The following is a 17195-nucleotide window of genomic DNA, read 5'->3' as shown; positions in this document are numbered from 1 at the left end:
CCCTGCCCGAGGGCCCCATGCCACTAGGGGGCCCCACCGGGGTTGCCAGCCTCAGTAAAAATCTCTGTTTTAGAAAAAACTAACAAGATTATAGCTGCCCCGCCTCTCCAGTACCTATTCAGTGTGTGTATTCTGTATGTGTATATTGTGTGTCTGTATACTGTGTGTCTGTGTGTGTATACTGTATGTGTATATTGTGTGTATTCTGTATGTGTATATTGTGTGTCTGTATACTGTGCGTCTGTGTGTGTATATTGTATGTGTATATTGTGTGTGTATACTGTGTATGTATACTGTGTGTGTATATTGTGTGTCTGTGTATATTGTGTGTCTATGTGTGTATACTGTGTGTCTGTGTGTGTATACTGTGTATGTATACTGTGTGTGTATATTGTGTGTATACTGTGTGTCTATACTGTATGTGTATATTGTGTGTCTGTATACTGTGTGTCTGTGTGTGTATACTGTGTATGTATACTGTGTGTGTATATATTGTGTGTCTGTGTATGTATACTGTATGTATATATTGTGTGTCTATGTGTGTATACTGTGTGTTTATACTGTGTCTCTGTGTGTATGTATACTGTGTGTGTGTATACTGTGCATATATACTGTGTGTGTATATTGTGTGTCTATCCTGTGTATGTATACTGTATGTGTATATTGTGTGTGTATATTTTGTGTCTATCCTGTGTATATATACTGTATGTGTATATTGTGTGTATGTATACTGTGTGTGTATATTGTGTATATTGTGTGTCTGTGTTTGTATACTGTGTGTGTATATTGTGTGTGTGTGTATATTGTGTGTCTGTGTGTGTATACTGTGTATGTATACTGTATGTGTGTGTATGTGTGTGTTTTACTGTGTATGTATATTGAGTACTGTATGTGTATACTGTGTGTGTATACTGTGTGTGTATATACTGTGTCTGTGTGTGTATATTGTGTGTATACTGTGTGGCCCCATAATCTATTGCTTGGGGCCCCATAACCTCCTATTGCCCCATAATCTCCTACTGCCCGGGGCCCCATAATCTCCTACTGCCCGGGGGCCCCATAATCTCCTATTTCCTGGGGGCCCCGTAATCTCCTATTTCCCGGGGGCCCCGTAATCTCCTATTGCCCGGGGGCCCCATGAGTTGTCAGTCTTGCCCGTCTCCTCAGTACAACATTTGCGGTGGAGCCTTTGAAGTGGGAGTTTCTGCTGTTTTTTTCTGAACTCCCCGGCATCAGACACTGGAGACAGAAAGACAGACGGAGAGGCGAAATCCGCAACTCCACTTCCTGCCCAGCTGGTCTCGGTGTTTGCCAGAGAAGAGACCAAACAAGAGGAGCATTCTACAGACGGGAGGGGAGGAGAGAAATGAATGGAACTCGAGGAGAGGAGAAGAGAGAGAAAACAAAGACTGGGAAATGAAGTGTGAGAAATAGGTAACCGAGGATCGCCGAGGATCGCCGAGGATCGGGCGGCGCTACTACTGTAACTAAACCATTATATAAACAACCATCAGACCATTATAACGTCACAGACCGGGGGAGGGTAGAGAGAAAGAAAATAGAAATAATGATAGAAAACAAAGTACGGAAAAAGGGAACAGACTAAAGCCGACCTCATACTTCTTATATCTCCCTCAGGTTCCATCTGATAGATCAGTGGGAAGAATGTCCCTTACATTGGTGATCAGTGAGAAGAATGTTCCTTACATTGGTGATCAGTGAGAAGAATGTCCCTTACATTGGTGATCAGTGGGAAGAATGTCCCTTACATTGGTGATCAGTGAGAAGAATGTCCCTTACATTGGTGATCAGTGGGAAGAACGCTCCTTACATTGGTGATCAGTGAGAAGAATGTTCCTTACATTGGTGATCAGTGGGAAGAACGCTCCTTACATTGGTGATCAGTGAGAAGAATGTCCCTTACATTGGTGATCAGTGAGAAGAATGTTCCTTACATTGGTGATCAGTGGGAAGAATGTCCCTTACATTAGTGATCAGTGAGAAGAATGTCCCTTACATTGGTGATCAGTGAGAAGAATGTCCCTTACATTGGTGATCAGTGAGAAGAATGTCCCTTACATTGGTGATCAGTGAGAAGAATGTCCCTTACATTGGTGATCAGTGAGAAGAATGTTCCTTACATTGGTGATCAGTGAGAAGAATGTCCCTTACATTGGTGATCAGTGGGAAGAATGTCCCTTACATTGGTGATCAGTGGGAAGAATGTCCCTTACATTGGTGATCAGTGGGAAGAATGTCCCTTACATTGGTGATCAGTGGGAAGAATGTCCCTTACATTGGTGATCAGTGAGAAGAATGTCCCTTACATTGGTGATCAGTGAGAAGAATGTCCCTTACATTGGTGATCAGTGAGAAGAATGTTCCTTACATTGGTGATCAGTGAGAAGAATGTTCCTTACATTGGTGATCAGTGGGAAGAATGTCCCTTACATTGGTGATCAGTGGGAAGAATGTCCCTTACATTGGTGATCAGTGAGAAGAATGTCCCTTACATTGGTGATCAGTGAGAAGAATGTCCCTTACATTGGTGATCAGTGAGAAGAATGTTCCTTACATTGGTGATCAGTGAGAAGAATGTTCCTTACATTTACATTGGTGATCAGTGAGAAGAATGTTCCTTACATTGGTGATCAGTGGGAAGAATGTTCCTTACATTGGTGATCAGTGAGAAGAATGTCCCTTACATTGGTGATCAGTGAGAAGAATGTTCCTTACATTGGTGATCAGTGAGAAGAATGTCCCTTACATTGGTGATCAGTGAGAAGAATGTTCCTTACATTGGTGATCAGTGAGAAGAATGTTCCTTACATTGGTGATCAGTGAGAAGAATGTCCCTTACATTGGTGATCAGTGAGAAGAATGTTCCTTACATTGGTGATCAGTGAGAAGAATGTTCCTTACATTGGTGATCAGTGGGAAGAATGTCCCTTACATTGGTGATCAGTGAGAAGAATGTCCCTTACATTGGTGATCAGTGAGAAGAATGTCCCTTACATTGGTGATCAGTGAGAAGAATGTCCCTTACATTGGTGATCAGTGAGAAGAATGTCCCTTACATTGGTGATCGGTGAGAAGAATGTCCCTTACATTGGTGATCAGTGAGAAGAATGTTCCTTACATTGGTGATCAGTGAGAAGAATGTCCCTTACATTGGTGATCAGTGAGAAGAATGTCCCTTACATTGGTGATCAGTGAGAAGAATGTCCCTTACATTGGTGATCAGTGAGAAGAATGTTCCTTACATTGGTGATCAGTGAGAAGAATGTTCCTTACATTGGTGATCAGTGGGAAGAATGTCCCTTACATTGGTGATCAGTGAGAAGAATGTCCCTTACATTGGTGATCAGTGAGAAGAATGTCCCTTACATTGGTGATCAGTGAGAAGAATGTTACTTACATTGGTGATCAGTGAGAAGAATGTCCCTTACATTGGTGATCAGTGAGAAGAATGTCCCTTACATTGGTGATCAGTGAGAAGAATGTTCCTTACATTGGTGATCAGTGGGAAGAATGTCCCTTACATTGGTGATCAGTGAGAAGAATGTTCCTTACATTGGTGATCAGTGGGAAGAATGTCCCTTACATTGGTGATCAGTGAGAAGAATGTCCCTTACATTGGTGATCAGTGAGAAGAATGCTCCTTACATTGGTGATCAGTGAGAAGAATGTCCCTTACATTGGTGATCAGTGAGAAGAATGTCCCTTACATTGGTGATCAGTGAGAAGAATGTCCCTTACATTGGTGATCAGTGGGAAGAATGTCCCTTACATTGGTGATCAGTGAGAAGAATGTCCCTTACATTGGTGATCAGTGAGAAGAATGTCCCTTACATTGGTGATCAGTGAGAAGAATGTCCCTTACATTGGTGATCAGTGAGAAGAATGTCCCTTACATTGGTGATCAGTGAGAAGAATGTCCCTTACATTGGTGATCAGTGGGAAGAATGTCCCTTACATTGGTGATCAGTGAGAAGAATGTCCCTTACATTGGTGATCAGTGAGAAGAATGTCCCTTACATTGGTGACCAGTGGGAAGAATGTCCCTTACATTGGTGATCAGTGAGAAGAATGTCCCTTACATTGGTGATCAGTGAGAAGAATGTTACTTACATTGGTGATCAGTGAGAAGAATGTCCCTTACATTGGTGATCAGTGAGAAGAATGTCCCTTACATTGGTGATCAGTGAGAAGAATGTTCCTTACATTGGTGATCAGTGGGAAGAATGTCCCTTACATTGGTGATCAGTGAGAAGAATGTTCCTTACATTGGTGATCAGTGGGAAGAATGTCCCTTACATTGGTGATCAGTGAGAAGAATGTCCCTTACATTGGTGATCAGTGAGAAGAATGCTCCTTACATTGGTGATCAGTGAGAAGAATGTCCCTTACATTGGTGATCAGTGAGAAGAATGTCCCTTACATTGGTGATCAGTGAGAAGAATGTCCCTTACATTGGTGATCAGTGGGAAGAATGTCCCTTACATTGGTGATCAGTGAGAAGAATGTCCCTTACATTGGTGATCAGTGAGAAGAATGTCCCTTACATTGGTGATCAGTGAGAAGAATGTCCCTTACATTGGTGATCAGTGAGAAGAATGTCCCTTACATTGGTGATCAGTGAGAAGAATGTCCCTTACATTGGTGATCAGTGGGAAGAATGTCCCTTACATTGGTGATCAGTGAGAAGAATGTCCCTTACATTGGTGATCAGTGAGAAGAATGTCCCTTACATTGGTGACCAGTGGGAAGAATGGGCCAAATCCTCAGCCAGGCGGCGTAACTTAACTTTCAGCAGTTAAGTTACACTGACTTAAAGTTTCTACCTAAGTGCCTGATCCACAAAGCACTTACCTAGAAATTTCAGGCCGTGTAACTTAAGTGCCGCCGTCATAAGGCGTTCCTCCTCTCCAGGGGGCGTTTATAATTTAAATGAGGCGCGCTCCCGCGCCGGCCGTACTGCGCATGCGTGTGACGTAATTTTCCCGACGTGCAGCGCGCGAACGTAATTGACGCCGGGCGGCTTTGTGGATTGCAACGGGACACTAAAGTTGCGACGGGTGAAAAAAAATATACGCGCCGGGAAAACAAATAATTATTTTAAAAAATGATAACGTCGCTCAGCATGCATTCCTGAGGGAGAACTCCATGCCAATTTTCAAAGAAAAAACCGGCATGGGTTCCCCCCCAGGAGCATACCAGGCCCTTAGGTCTGGTATGGGTTGTAAGGAGACCCCCCCTCCGCCGAAAAATCGACGTAGGGGTCCCCCTACAATCCATACCAGACCCGTATCCAAAGCACGCTACCCGGCCGGTCAGGAAGGGAGTGGGGACGAGCGAGCGCCCCCCCCCTCCTGAGCCGTGCCAGGCCGCATGCCCTCAACATGGGGGGGTTGGGTGCTCTGGGGCAGGGGGGCGCACTGCGGGCCCCCCCACCCCAGAGCACCCTGTCCCCATGTTGATGAGGACAGGACCTCTTCCCGACAACCCTTGCCGTTGGTTGTCGGGGTCTGCGGGCGGGGGCTTATCGGAATCTGGGAGTCCCCTTTAATAAGGGGGTCCCCAGATACCGGCCCCCCACCCTAAGTGAATGGATATGGGGTACATCGTACCCCTATCCATTCACCTGGAGGCAAAAAGTAAAAGCTATTAAACACACAACACAAGGCTTTTTAAAATAATTTATTATTCTGCTCCGGAGGCCCCCCCTGTCTTCTTTATTAGCTCTATTACCAGGGGGGGCTTCTTCTTCCGCTCTCCGGGGGTCTTCTCCGCTCTCCGGGGGGGTTTCTTCTTCCGCTCTCCGGGGGGGGGCTTCTCCGGACTCCGGGGGTCTTCTTCCATCTTCTCCCCTCTTCCGCTGTTGACTCGGCGAACCCCGGTTCTTCTACAGATGTCCGGTGCCTTCTTCTTCAGCGCTGGCTGCCTGCTATGTTTGTGTGTTAGCTCAATTTCTAACAGGCAGCCGGCGCGGTCTTCTGTGGCGTCATCTTCTTCTCTTCCCTTCTTCCGATGTTGACTCGTCGCCTGTTGTCGCTGTAATGATGGAAGCGCGCCTTGCATCCCATTTATATAGGCATCACCGTCCCATCATGCTCCGGCAGGTACCCACGTGGTGGGTGCACGTGGGTAGGCACCCACCACGTGGGTACCTACCGGAGCATGATGGGACGGTGATGCCTATATAAATGGGATGCAAGGCGCGCTTCCATCATTACAGCGACAACAGGCGACGAGGCAACATCGGAAGAGGGGAGAAGAACAGAAGAGAAAAAGGTGACGTCACAGAAGACCGCGCCGGCTGCCTGTTACTAATTCAGCTAACACACAAAGATAGCAGGCAGCCAGCGCTGAAGAAGAAGGCACCGGACATCTGCAGAAGAACCGGGGTTCGCCGAGTCAACAGCGGAAGAGGGGAGAAGATAGAAGAAGACCCCCGGAGTCCGGAGAAGCCCCCCCCCCGGAGAGCGGAAGAAGAAACCCCCCCCCGGAGAGTGGAAGAAGACCCCCGGAGAGTGGAAGAAGAAGCCCCCCCTGGTAATAAAGCTAATAAAGAAGACAGGGGGGGCATCCGGAGCAGAATAATAAATTATTTTAAAAACCCTTGTGTTGTGTGTTTACTAACTTTAACTTTTTGCCTCCAGGTGAATGGATAGGGGTACGATGTACCCCATATCCATTCACTTAGGGTGGGGGGCCGGTATCTGGGGACCCCCTTATTAAAGGGGACTCCCAGATTCCGATAAGCCCCCCGCCCGCAGACCCCGACAACCAACGGCAAGGGTTGTCGGGAAGAGGTCCTGTCCTCATCAACATGGGGACAGGGTGCTCTGGGGTGGGGGGGCCCGCAGTGCGCCCCCCTGCCCCAGAGCACCCAACCCCCCCATGTTGAGGGCATGCGGCCTGGCACGGCTCAGGAGGGGGGGGCGCTCGCTCGTCCCCACTCCCTTCCTGACCGGCCGGGTAGCGTGCTTTGGATACGGGTCTGGTATGGATTGTAGGGGGACCCCCTACGTCGATTTTTCGGCGGAGGGGGGGTCTCCTTACAACCCATACCAGACCTAAGGGCCTGGTATGCTCTTGGGGGGGGAACCCATGCCGGTTTGGATTTTACAAATTGCCGTGGAGTTCTCCCTCGGGAATGCATACCAAATGCCGTCGCTTGAATGGGCCTTTACAAGGTGTGACTAACTTTACACTTTGTAAAAGCAGCCCTAGTTTTACACTTGGCAAACTAACACTTACGGCGAAAAAACTAAGCACAAAGGGCCAGATCCACGTAGCTCAGCGGATCTATAGATCCGCTCGATCTACGTGAATTAAGATCCGCTCCCGCAAGTTTAGGAGGCAAGTGGCTAATTCACAAACCACTTACCTCCAAACTTGCGACGGCGGATCCTAAATCCCCCAGCGGAATTCAAATTCCGCGGCTAGGGGAGTGTCATATTTAAATCAGGCGCGCTCCCGCGCCGATTTAAATACGCATGCGTCGTCCGGGGAATTTCCCGGCGTGCATTGCTCCCACTGACGTCAATAGGACGTCAGTGGTTGCGACGGGAGCTAGACTTGCGACGCGCGTGTTCGTGAATCGGCGTACGCAAACGACGTAGGAAATTTCAAAATCGACGCGGGAACGACGGCCATACTTAACAATACTTACCCCTGCTTTTAGCAGGGGTAAGTATACGACGGGTACCGCGCTACGGAAACGACGTAAGAACACCGCGTCGGGTCCGCGTACGGTCGTGAATTTCGCGTATCTCGCTGATTTACATATTATTCAGTGTAAATCAGCGGGAACGCCCCCGGCGCCATTTTTAATTCAAAAAAAAGATCCGACAGTGTAACACAGTGTGACACTGTCGGATCTCAGCCCTATCTATGCGTATCTGATTCTATGAATCAGGTGCATAGATAGGACCAGAAAAAATCCGAGATACGATGGTGTATCTGAGATACACCGTCGTATCTCTTTTGTGAATCTGGCCCAAAAGCTTTGAGGATCGCCCTAAGTGCTAATACCAGAAGAGGCATTTCGACTCGAAATGCCCCCAGTGGCGGATGCGGTACTGCATCCTAAGATCCGGCAGTGTAATTCAATTACACAAGCCGGATCTTCTGCCTAACTTAGGAAAACTGCTTCTGAGGATCCGTTCCAAAGTTAGAACCAGAGATACGACGGCTTACGCCGGAGTATCTCTTTTGTGGATATGGCCCAATGTCCCTTACATTGGTGATCAGTGAGAAGAATGTCCCTTACATTGGTGATCAGTGAGAAGAATGTCCCTTACATTGGTTATCAGTGAGAAGAATGTCCCTTACATTGGTGATCAGTGGGAAGAATGTCCCTTACATTGGTGATCAGTGAGAAGAATGTCCCTTACATTGGTGATCAGTGGGAAGAATGTCCCTTACATTGGTGATCAGTGAGAAGAATGTCCCTTACATTGGTGATCAGTGAGAAGAATGTCCCTTACATTGGTGATCAGTGAGAAGAATGTCCCTTACATTGGTGATCAGTGAGAAGAATGTCCCTTACATTGGTGATCAGTGAGAAGAATGTCCCTTACATTGGTGATCAGTGGGAAGAATGTCCCTTACATTGGTGATCAGTGAGAAGAATGTCCCTTACATTGGTGATCAGTGAGAAGAATGTCCCTTACATTGGTGATCAGTGAGAAGAATGTCCCTTACATTGGTGATCAGTGGGAAGAATGTTCCTTACATTGGTGATCAGTGAGAAGAATATCCCTTACATTGGTGATCAGTGAGAAGAATGTCCCTTACATTGGTGATCAGTGGGAAGAATGTCCCTTACATTGGTGATCAGTGGGAAGAATGTCCCTTACATTGGTGATCAGTGAGAAGAATGTCCCTTACATTGGTGATCAGTGGGAAGAATGTCCCTTACATTGGTGATCAGTGAGAAGAATGTCCCTTAGATTGGTGATCAGTGAGAAGAATGTCCCTTACATTGGTGATCAGTGGGAAGAATGTCCCTTACATTGGTGATCAGTGAGAAGAATGTCCCTTACATTAGTGATCAGTGAGAAGAATGCCCCTTACATTGGTGATCAGTGGGAAGAATGTTCCTTACATTGGTGATCAGTGAGAAGAATGTCCCTTACATTGGTGATCAGTGAGAAGAATGTCCCTTACATTGGTGATCAGTGGGAAGAATGTCCCTTACATTGGTGATCAGTGAGAAGAATGTCCCTTACATTAGTGATCAGTGAGAAGAATGCCCCTTACATTGGTGATCAGTGGGAAGAATGTTCCTTACATTGGTGATCAGTGAGAAGAATGTCCCTTACATTGGTGATCAGTGAGAAGAATGTTCCTTACATTGGTGATCAGTGAGAAGAATGTCCCTTACATTGGTGATCAGTGAGAAGAATGTCCCTTACATTGGTGATCAGTGGGAAGAATGTCCCTTACATTGGTGATCAGTGGGAAGAATGTCCCTTACATTGGCTATCAGTGAGAAGAATGTCCCTTACATTGGTGATCAGTGAGAAGAATGTCCCTTACATTGGTGATCAGTGGGAAGAATGTCCCTTACATTGGTGATCAGTGAGAAGAATGTCCCTTACATTGGTGATCAGTGAGAAGAATGTTCCTTACATTGGTGATCAGTGAGAAGAATGTCCCTTACATTGGTGATCAGTGGGAAGAATGTCCCTTACATTGGTGATCAGTGAGAAGAATGCCCCTTACATTGGTGATCAGTGGGAAGAATGTTCCTTACATTGGTGATCAGTGAGAAGAATGTCCCTTACATTGGTGATCAGTGAGAAGAATGTTCCTTACATTGGTGATCAGTGAGAAGAACGCCCCTTCCATTGGTGATCAGTGGGAAGAATGTCCCTTACATTGGTGATCAGTGAGAAGAATGTCCCTTACATTGGTGATCAGTGAGAAGAATGTCCCTTACATTGGTGATGAGTGGGAAGAATGTCCCTTACATTGGTGATCAGTGAGAAGAATGTCCCTTACATTGGTGATCAGTGAGAAGAATGTCCCTTACATTGGTGATCAGTGGGAAGAATGTCCCTTACATTGGTGATCAGTGAGAAGAATGTCCCTTACATTGGTGATCAGTGAGAAGAATGTCCCTTACATTGGTGATCAGTGGGAAGAATGTCCCTTACATTGGTGATCAGTGAGAAGAATGTCCCTTACATTGGTGATCAGTGAGAAGAATGTCCCTTACATTGGTGATCAGTGGGAAGAATGTTCCTTACATTGGTGATCAGTGGGAAGAATGTTCCTTACATTGATGATCAGTGGGAAGAATGCCCCTTACATTGGTGATCAGTGAGAAGAATGTCCCTTACATTGGTGATCAGTGAGAATAATGTTCCTTACATTGGTGGTCAGTGAGAAGAATGTTCCTTACATTGGTGATCAGTGAGAAGGATGTCCCTTACATTGGTGATCAGTGAGAAGAATGTTCCTTACATTGGTGATCAGTGAGAAGAATGTTCCTTACATTGGTGATCAGTGAGAAGAATGTCCCTTACATTGGTGATCAGTGAGAAGAATGTCCCTTACATTGGTGATCAGTGGGAAGAATGTCCCTTACATTGGTGATCAGTGGGAAGAATGTCCCTTACATTGGCTATCAGTGAGAAGAATGTCCCTTACATTGGTGATCAGTGAGAAGAATGTCCCTTACATTGGTGATCAGTGGGAAGAATGTCCCTTACATTGGTGATCAGTGAGAAGAATGTCCCTTAGATTGGTGATCAGTGAGAAGAATGTCCCTTACATTGGTGATCAGTGGGAAGAATGTCCCTTACATTGGTGATCAGTGAGAAGAATGTCCCTTACATTAGTGATCAGTGAGAAGAATGCCCCTTACATTGGTGATCAGTGGGAAGAATGTTCCTTACATTGGTGATCAGTGAGAAGAATGTCCCTTACATTGGTGATCAGTGAGAAGAATGTCCCTTACATTGGTGATCAGTGGGAAGAATGTCCCTTACATTGGTGATCAGTGAGAAGAATGTCCCTTACATTAGTGATCAGTGAGAAGAATGCCCCTTACATTGGTGATCAGTGGGAAGAATGTTCCTTACATTGGTGATCAGTGAGAAGAATGTCCCTTACATTGGTGATCAGTGAGAAGAATGTTCCTTACATTGGTGATCAGTGAGAAGAATGTCCCTTACATTGGTGATCAGTGAGAAGAATGTCCCTTACATTGGTGATCAGTGGGAAGAATGTCCCTTACATTGGTGATCAGTGGGAAGAATGTCCCTTACATTGGCTATCAGTGAGAAGAATGTCCCTTACATTGGTGATCAGTGAGAAGAATGTCCCTTACATTGGTGATCAGTGGGAAGAATGTCCCTTACATTGGTGATCAGTGAGAAGAATGTCCCTTACATTGGTGATCAGTGAGAAGAATGTTCCTTACATTGGTGATCAGTGAGAAGAATGTCCCTTACATTGGTGATCAGTGGGAAGAATGTCCCTTACATTGGTGATCAGTGAGAAGAATGCCCCTTACATTGGTGATCAGTGGGAAGAATGTTCCTTACATTGGTGATCAGTGAGAAGAATGTCCCTTACATTGGTGATCAGTGAGAAGAATGTTCCTTACATTGGTGATCAGTGAGAAGAACGCCCCTTCCATTGGTGATCAGTGGGAAGAATGTCCCTTACATTGGTGATCAGTGAGAAGAATGTCCCTTACATTGGTGATCAGTGAGAAGAATGTCCCTTACATTGGTGATGAGTGGGAAGAATGTCCCTTACATTGGTGATCAGTGAGAAGAATGTCCCTTACATTGGTGATCAGTGAGAAGAATGTCCCTTACATTGGTGATCAGTGGGAAGAATGTCCCTTACATTGGTGATCAGTGAGAAGAATGTCCCTTACATTGGTGATCAGTGAGAAGAATGTCCCTTACATTGGTGATCAGTGGGAAGAATGTCCCTTACATTGGTGATCAGTGAGAAGAATGTCCCTTACATTGGTGATCAGTGAGAAGAATGTCCCTTACATTGGTGATCAGTGGGAAGAATGTTCCTTACATTGGTGATCAGTGGGAAGAATGTTCCTTACATTGATGATCAGTGGGAAGAATGCCCCTTACATTGGTGATCAGTGAGAAGAATGTCCCTTACATTGGTGATCAGTGAGAATAATGTTCCTTACATTGGTGGTCAGTGAGAAGAATGTTCCTTACATTGGTGATCAGTGAGAAGGATGTCCCTTACATTGGTGATCAGTGAGAAGAATGTTCCTTACATTGGTGATCAGTGAGAAGAATGTTCCTTACATTGGTGATCAGTGAGAAGAATGTCCCTTACATTGGTGATCAGTGAGAAGAATGTTCCTTACATTGGTGATCAGTGGGAAGAATGTCCCTTACATTGGGGCTAGACTATGGACATCCTACAGGAGATGGTCGGAGACTATGGACATCCTACAGGAGATGGTCTAAGACTATGGACATCCTACGAGAGATGGTCGAAGACTATGGATATCCTACAGAAGATGGTCGGAGATTATGGACATCCTACGGGAGATGGTCGGAGACTATGGACATCCTACGGGAGATGGTCGAAGACTATGGATATCCTACAGGAGATGGTCGGAGACTATGGACATCCTACAGGAGATGGTCGGAGACTATGGACATCCTACAGGAGATGGTCAGAGACTATGGACATCCTACGGGAGATGGTCGGAGATTATGGACATCCTACGGGAGAAGGACGGAGACTATGGACATCCTACGGGAGATGGTCGAAGACTATGGATATCCTACAGGAGATGGTCGGAGACTATGGATATCCTACAGGAGATGGTCGGAGACTATGGACATCCTACGGGAGATGGTCGAAGACTATGGATATCCTACAGAAGATGGTCGGAGACTATGGACATCCTACGGGAGATGGTCGGAGACTATGGACATCCTACAGGAGATGGTCAGAGACTATGGACATCCTACGGGAGATGGTCGGAGAATATGGACATCCTACGGGAGATGGATGAAGACTATGGACATCCTACAGGAGATGGTCGGAGACTATGGTCCCCCGAAGACACTTCTGGGATTCTGATCTACTGGGTCCCCCACAACTGTCATTGGTTCCCTCTTCTGACCTCTACGCCCAATAATAAGTGGAGGTCAGAGAATGACCTCTGTCAAGTGGCCCAGGAGGTGGACACTCCCAGCAAGGAAAGGTAAGTATTAGTTTGCTCTTTATAGGTATGACCTTTGATGGAAATCTTTCATGATATGACAGGTTCTCTTATGTAGTTTTCTGATCTAGCAGATGAAATCGGAGAGTTGTGATCGCGGCAGAATCATGGAAGGGAATGGTTCGGGAGAAAGGAAAGGTTCTCTTTGTATTGAATATACTTTGTACCTTCAGAGCGGCCGACATACAGACACCTGATGATGCAATCATGGAATAATGTCAGATGGTCCTTCCATGTGATGGGACAGACACACAGACAAACAGTCATGAAAACGTATCGTTAGATGATGGGGGTGATGGTGTCATCAGATGATGGGGGTGATGGTGTCGTTAGATGATCTGCAGAGGTAATGAACATCGACATATCGGGAATTTTCAGGGATTGTTGGAGATATTTCACAGTAATAAATTAATAGAACACATTTTGGTCGGGAAAGGGTAATGGGACCTTTAAGGCGCCAAAAACAGATCAAAACCAATATAGATAAAAAATATCAAATTTATTTATACATAAATAAAATCATCAGGATTTCATCATACAATAACCATATGTAAGAAATGAACTGCAGTATTTTCTCGCTCTACGTGTTTCGCCCTACAATGTCATCCTCAGGAGATAAGTACTGGAGATATCTGAGCCATAAACTTGATGGTTCCCTCTTCTGACCTCTACGCCCAATAATAAGTGGAGGTCAGAGAATGACCTCTGTCAAGTGGCCCGAGAGGTGGACACTCCCAGCAAGGAAAGGTAAGTATCAGAGACTATGGACATCCTACAGGAGATGGTTGAAGACTATGGACATCCTACAGGAGATGGTCGGAGATTATGGACATCCTACAGGAGATGACCGGAGACTATGAACTTTCTACAGGAGATAGTCGGAGACTATGGACATCCTACAGGAGATGACCGGAGACTATGGGCATCCTACAGGAGATGACCGGAGACTATGGACATCCTACCGGAGATGGACAGAGACTATGGACATCCTACAGGAGATGGTCGGAGATTATGGACATCCTACAGGAGATGGTCGGAGATTATGGACATCCTACAGGAAAAGGTCGGAGACTATGTATATCGTACAGGAGATGGTCGGAGACTATGGACATCCTACAGGAGATGGACGGAGACTATGGACATCCTACAGGAGATGGTCGGAGACTATGGACATCCTACAGGAAAAGGTCGGAGACCATGGACATCCTACCGGAGATGGACGGAGACTATGGACATCCTACAGGAGATGGACGGAGACTATGGTCATCCTACAGGAGATGGTCGGAGACTATGGACATCCTACAGGAGATGACTGGAGACTATGGACATCCTACAGGAGATGGTCGGAGACTATGGACATCCTACAGGAAAAGGTCGGAGACTATGTATATCCTACAGGAGATGGTCGGAGACTATGGACATCCTACGGTAATTGGTTCTATACTATGGACATCCTACAGGAGATGGCCGGAGATTATGGACATCCTACAGGAGATGGTCGGAGACTATGGACATCCTACAGGAGATGGTCGGAGACTATGGACATCCTACAGGAGATGGTCTGAGACTATGGACATCCTACAGGAGATGACCGGAGACTATGGACATCCTACAGGAGATGGTCGGAGACTGTGGACATCCTACAGGAGATGACCAGAGACTATACAATGACTTCCTCAGGAGATAAGTACTGCATATATGGTCACTGATTACACTATGTATCCTATAAACATCAAATTTGCGGCTCAGATGGTTGGAGACTATGGACATCCTACAGGAGATGACTGGAGACTATGGACATCCTACAGGAGATGGTTGAAGACTATGGACATCCTACGGGAGATGGACAGAGACTATGGACATCCTACAGGAGATGGTCAGAGACTATGCAATGACTTCCTCAGGAGATACGTACTGCATATATGGTCACTGATAACACTATGTATCCTATAAACATCAAATTTGCAGCTCAGATGGTTGGAGACTATGGACATCCTACAGGAGATGACCGGAGACTATGGACATCCTACAGGAGATGATTGGAGACTATGGACATCCTACAGGAGATGGTTGAAGACTATGGACATCCTACAGGAGATGACCGGAGACTATGGACATCCTACAGGAGATGACCGGAGACTATGGACATCCTTCAAGAGATGGTCGGAGACTATGGACATCCTACCGGTGATGGATGGAGACTATGGACATCCTACAGGAGATGGACGGAGACTATGGACATCCTAAAGGAGATGGTCGGAGACTATGGACATCCTACAGGAGATGGTCGGAGATTATGGACATCCTACAGGAGATGGTCAGAGACTATGGACATCCTACAGGAGATGACTGGAGACTATGGACATCCTACAGGAGATGGACGGAGACTATGGACATCCTACAGGAGATGGTCGCAGACTATGGACATCCTACAGGAGATGGTCGGAGACTATGGACATCCTACAGGAAAAGGTCGGAGACTATGTATATCCTACAGGAGATGGTCGGAGACTATGGACATCCTACAGGAGATGGTCAGAGACTATGGACATCCTACAGGAGATGGTCAGAGACTATGGATATCCTACAGGAAAAGGTCGGAGACTATGGACATCCTACAGGAAAAGGTCGGAGAATATGGACATCCTACAGGAGATGGTCTGAGACTATACTATAAACATCACATTTGCAGCTCAGATGTCGGGAGGAAATTGACATTAGGGGATACCTGGTGCACCACAGAGAGGAATAAAGGAACCCCCAATAGCAATGGGCCAGTAACGGGTGATTTTGAAGTGGAGAGACATGTGAGGCACTGTCCTAATGAGGGATCTATAACAGCTTATTTATTCCTTTCTGTGGTGCACCAGATATCTCCTAATGTCAATATCCTCCTGACATCTGAGTCGCAAATTTGATGTTTATAGGATACATAGTGTTATCAGTGACCATATATGCAGTACTTATCTCCTGAGGAAGTCATTGTAGGGCGAAACACGTAGAGCAAGAAAATACTGCTGTCCATTTCTTACATATGGTTATTGTACGATGATATCCTGATGATTTTTTTTATATATAAATTAATTTGATATTTTTATATATATTGGTTTTGATCTGTTTTTGACGCCTTAAAAGTCCCATTTATTACCCTTTCCCTACGCAAGATATTTTCATCATAGGGATGTGGCGCCATTCTACATCCAGCAAGTATTACATTTCTGTAAGAGAACAAAAGACCGGAATCTGGAATACCTTCCGAGTGATGGGACAGCGTGAGGAGACTGACGCAGGACGCTCCGATGCCTGAGCCAAATACTGTGATCCTACGAGGGTCTCCACCAAAAAACGCCACGTTCTCGCTGACCCAGCGCAGGGCCTGGATCTGATCCAGGAGGCCGTAATTCCCTTTAGCTGCCTGGTCTCCGGTACTCAAGAACCCTGCAAAGTAAAAAAAATATATATATATTGTTTAATCTGCCAATGGATTGGTAAATCCGTCCATCCAGCTCTGCCACAAAGCGCAGCCAGGCAGGTGACACCACCAAGGCATAGTCCACCTTTAGGTATACTGGCAGGGGACAGGCTTTTCAGGGGACATGTATACTGTCCGGGGACAGGCTTTTCAGGGGACAGGTATACTGGCTGGGGACAGGCTTTTCAGGAGGACAGGTATACTAGCCGGGGACAGGCTTTTCAGGAGGACAGTTATACTGTCCGGGGACAGGTATACTGGCAGGGGAAAGGCTTTTCAGGGGACATGTATACTGTCTGGGTACAGGCTTTTTAGGGGACAGGTATACTGGTCGGGGACAGGCTTTTTAGGGGACAGGTATACTGTCCGGGGACAGGCTTTTCAGGGGACAAGTATACTGGCCTGGGGACAGGCTTTTCAGGGGACATGTATACTGTCCGGGGACAGGCTTTTCAGGGAACAGGTATACTGGCAGGGGACAGG

General features: G+C 46.0%; 1 protein-coding gene across 3 annotated transcripts in view; it reads right to left on the bottom strand.

Moving 5' to 3' along the window:
• The window catches only part of NLGN3 (neuroligin 3), a 180694-nt gene that overhangs the window by 11671 nt on the left and 151828 nt on the right, over nucleotides 1-17195 (bottom strand). For all 3 annotated transcript variants that reach the window (XM_040334427.1, XM_040334428.1, XM_040334429.1), the window contains one exon: nucleotides 16493-16678. In XM_040334427.1, coding sequence (XP_040190361.1) covers nucleotides 16493-16678 — 186 coding nt within the window. The remainder of the gene's footprint in view (nucleotides 1-16492; nucleotides 16679-17195) is intronic.

Source organism: Rana temporaria (genome assembly GCF_905171775.1).
Source record: "Rana temporaria chromosome 9 unlocalized genomic scaffold, aRanTem1.1 chr9d, whole genome shotgun sequence".
Taxonomy (NCBI): Eukaryota; Metazoa; Chordata; class Amphibia; order Anura; family Ranidae; genus Rana; species Rana temporaria.
This window is presented reverse-complemented; position numbering and strand designations above follow the sequence as displayed.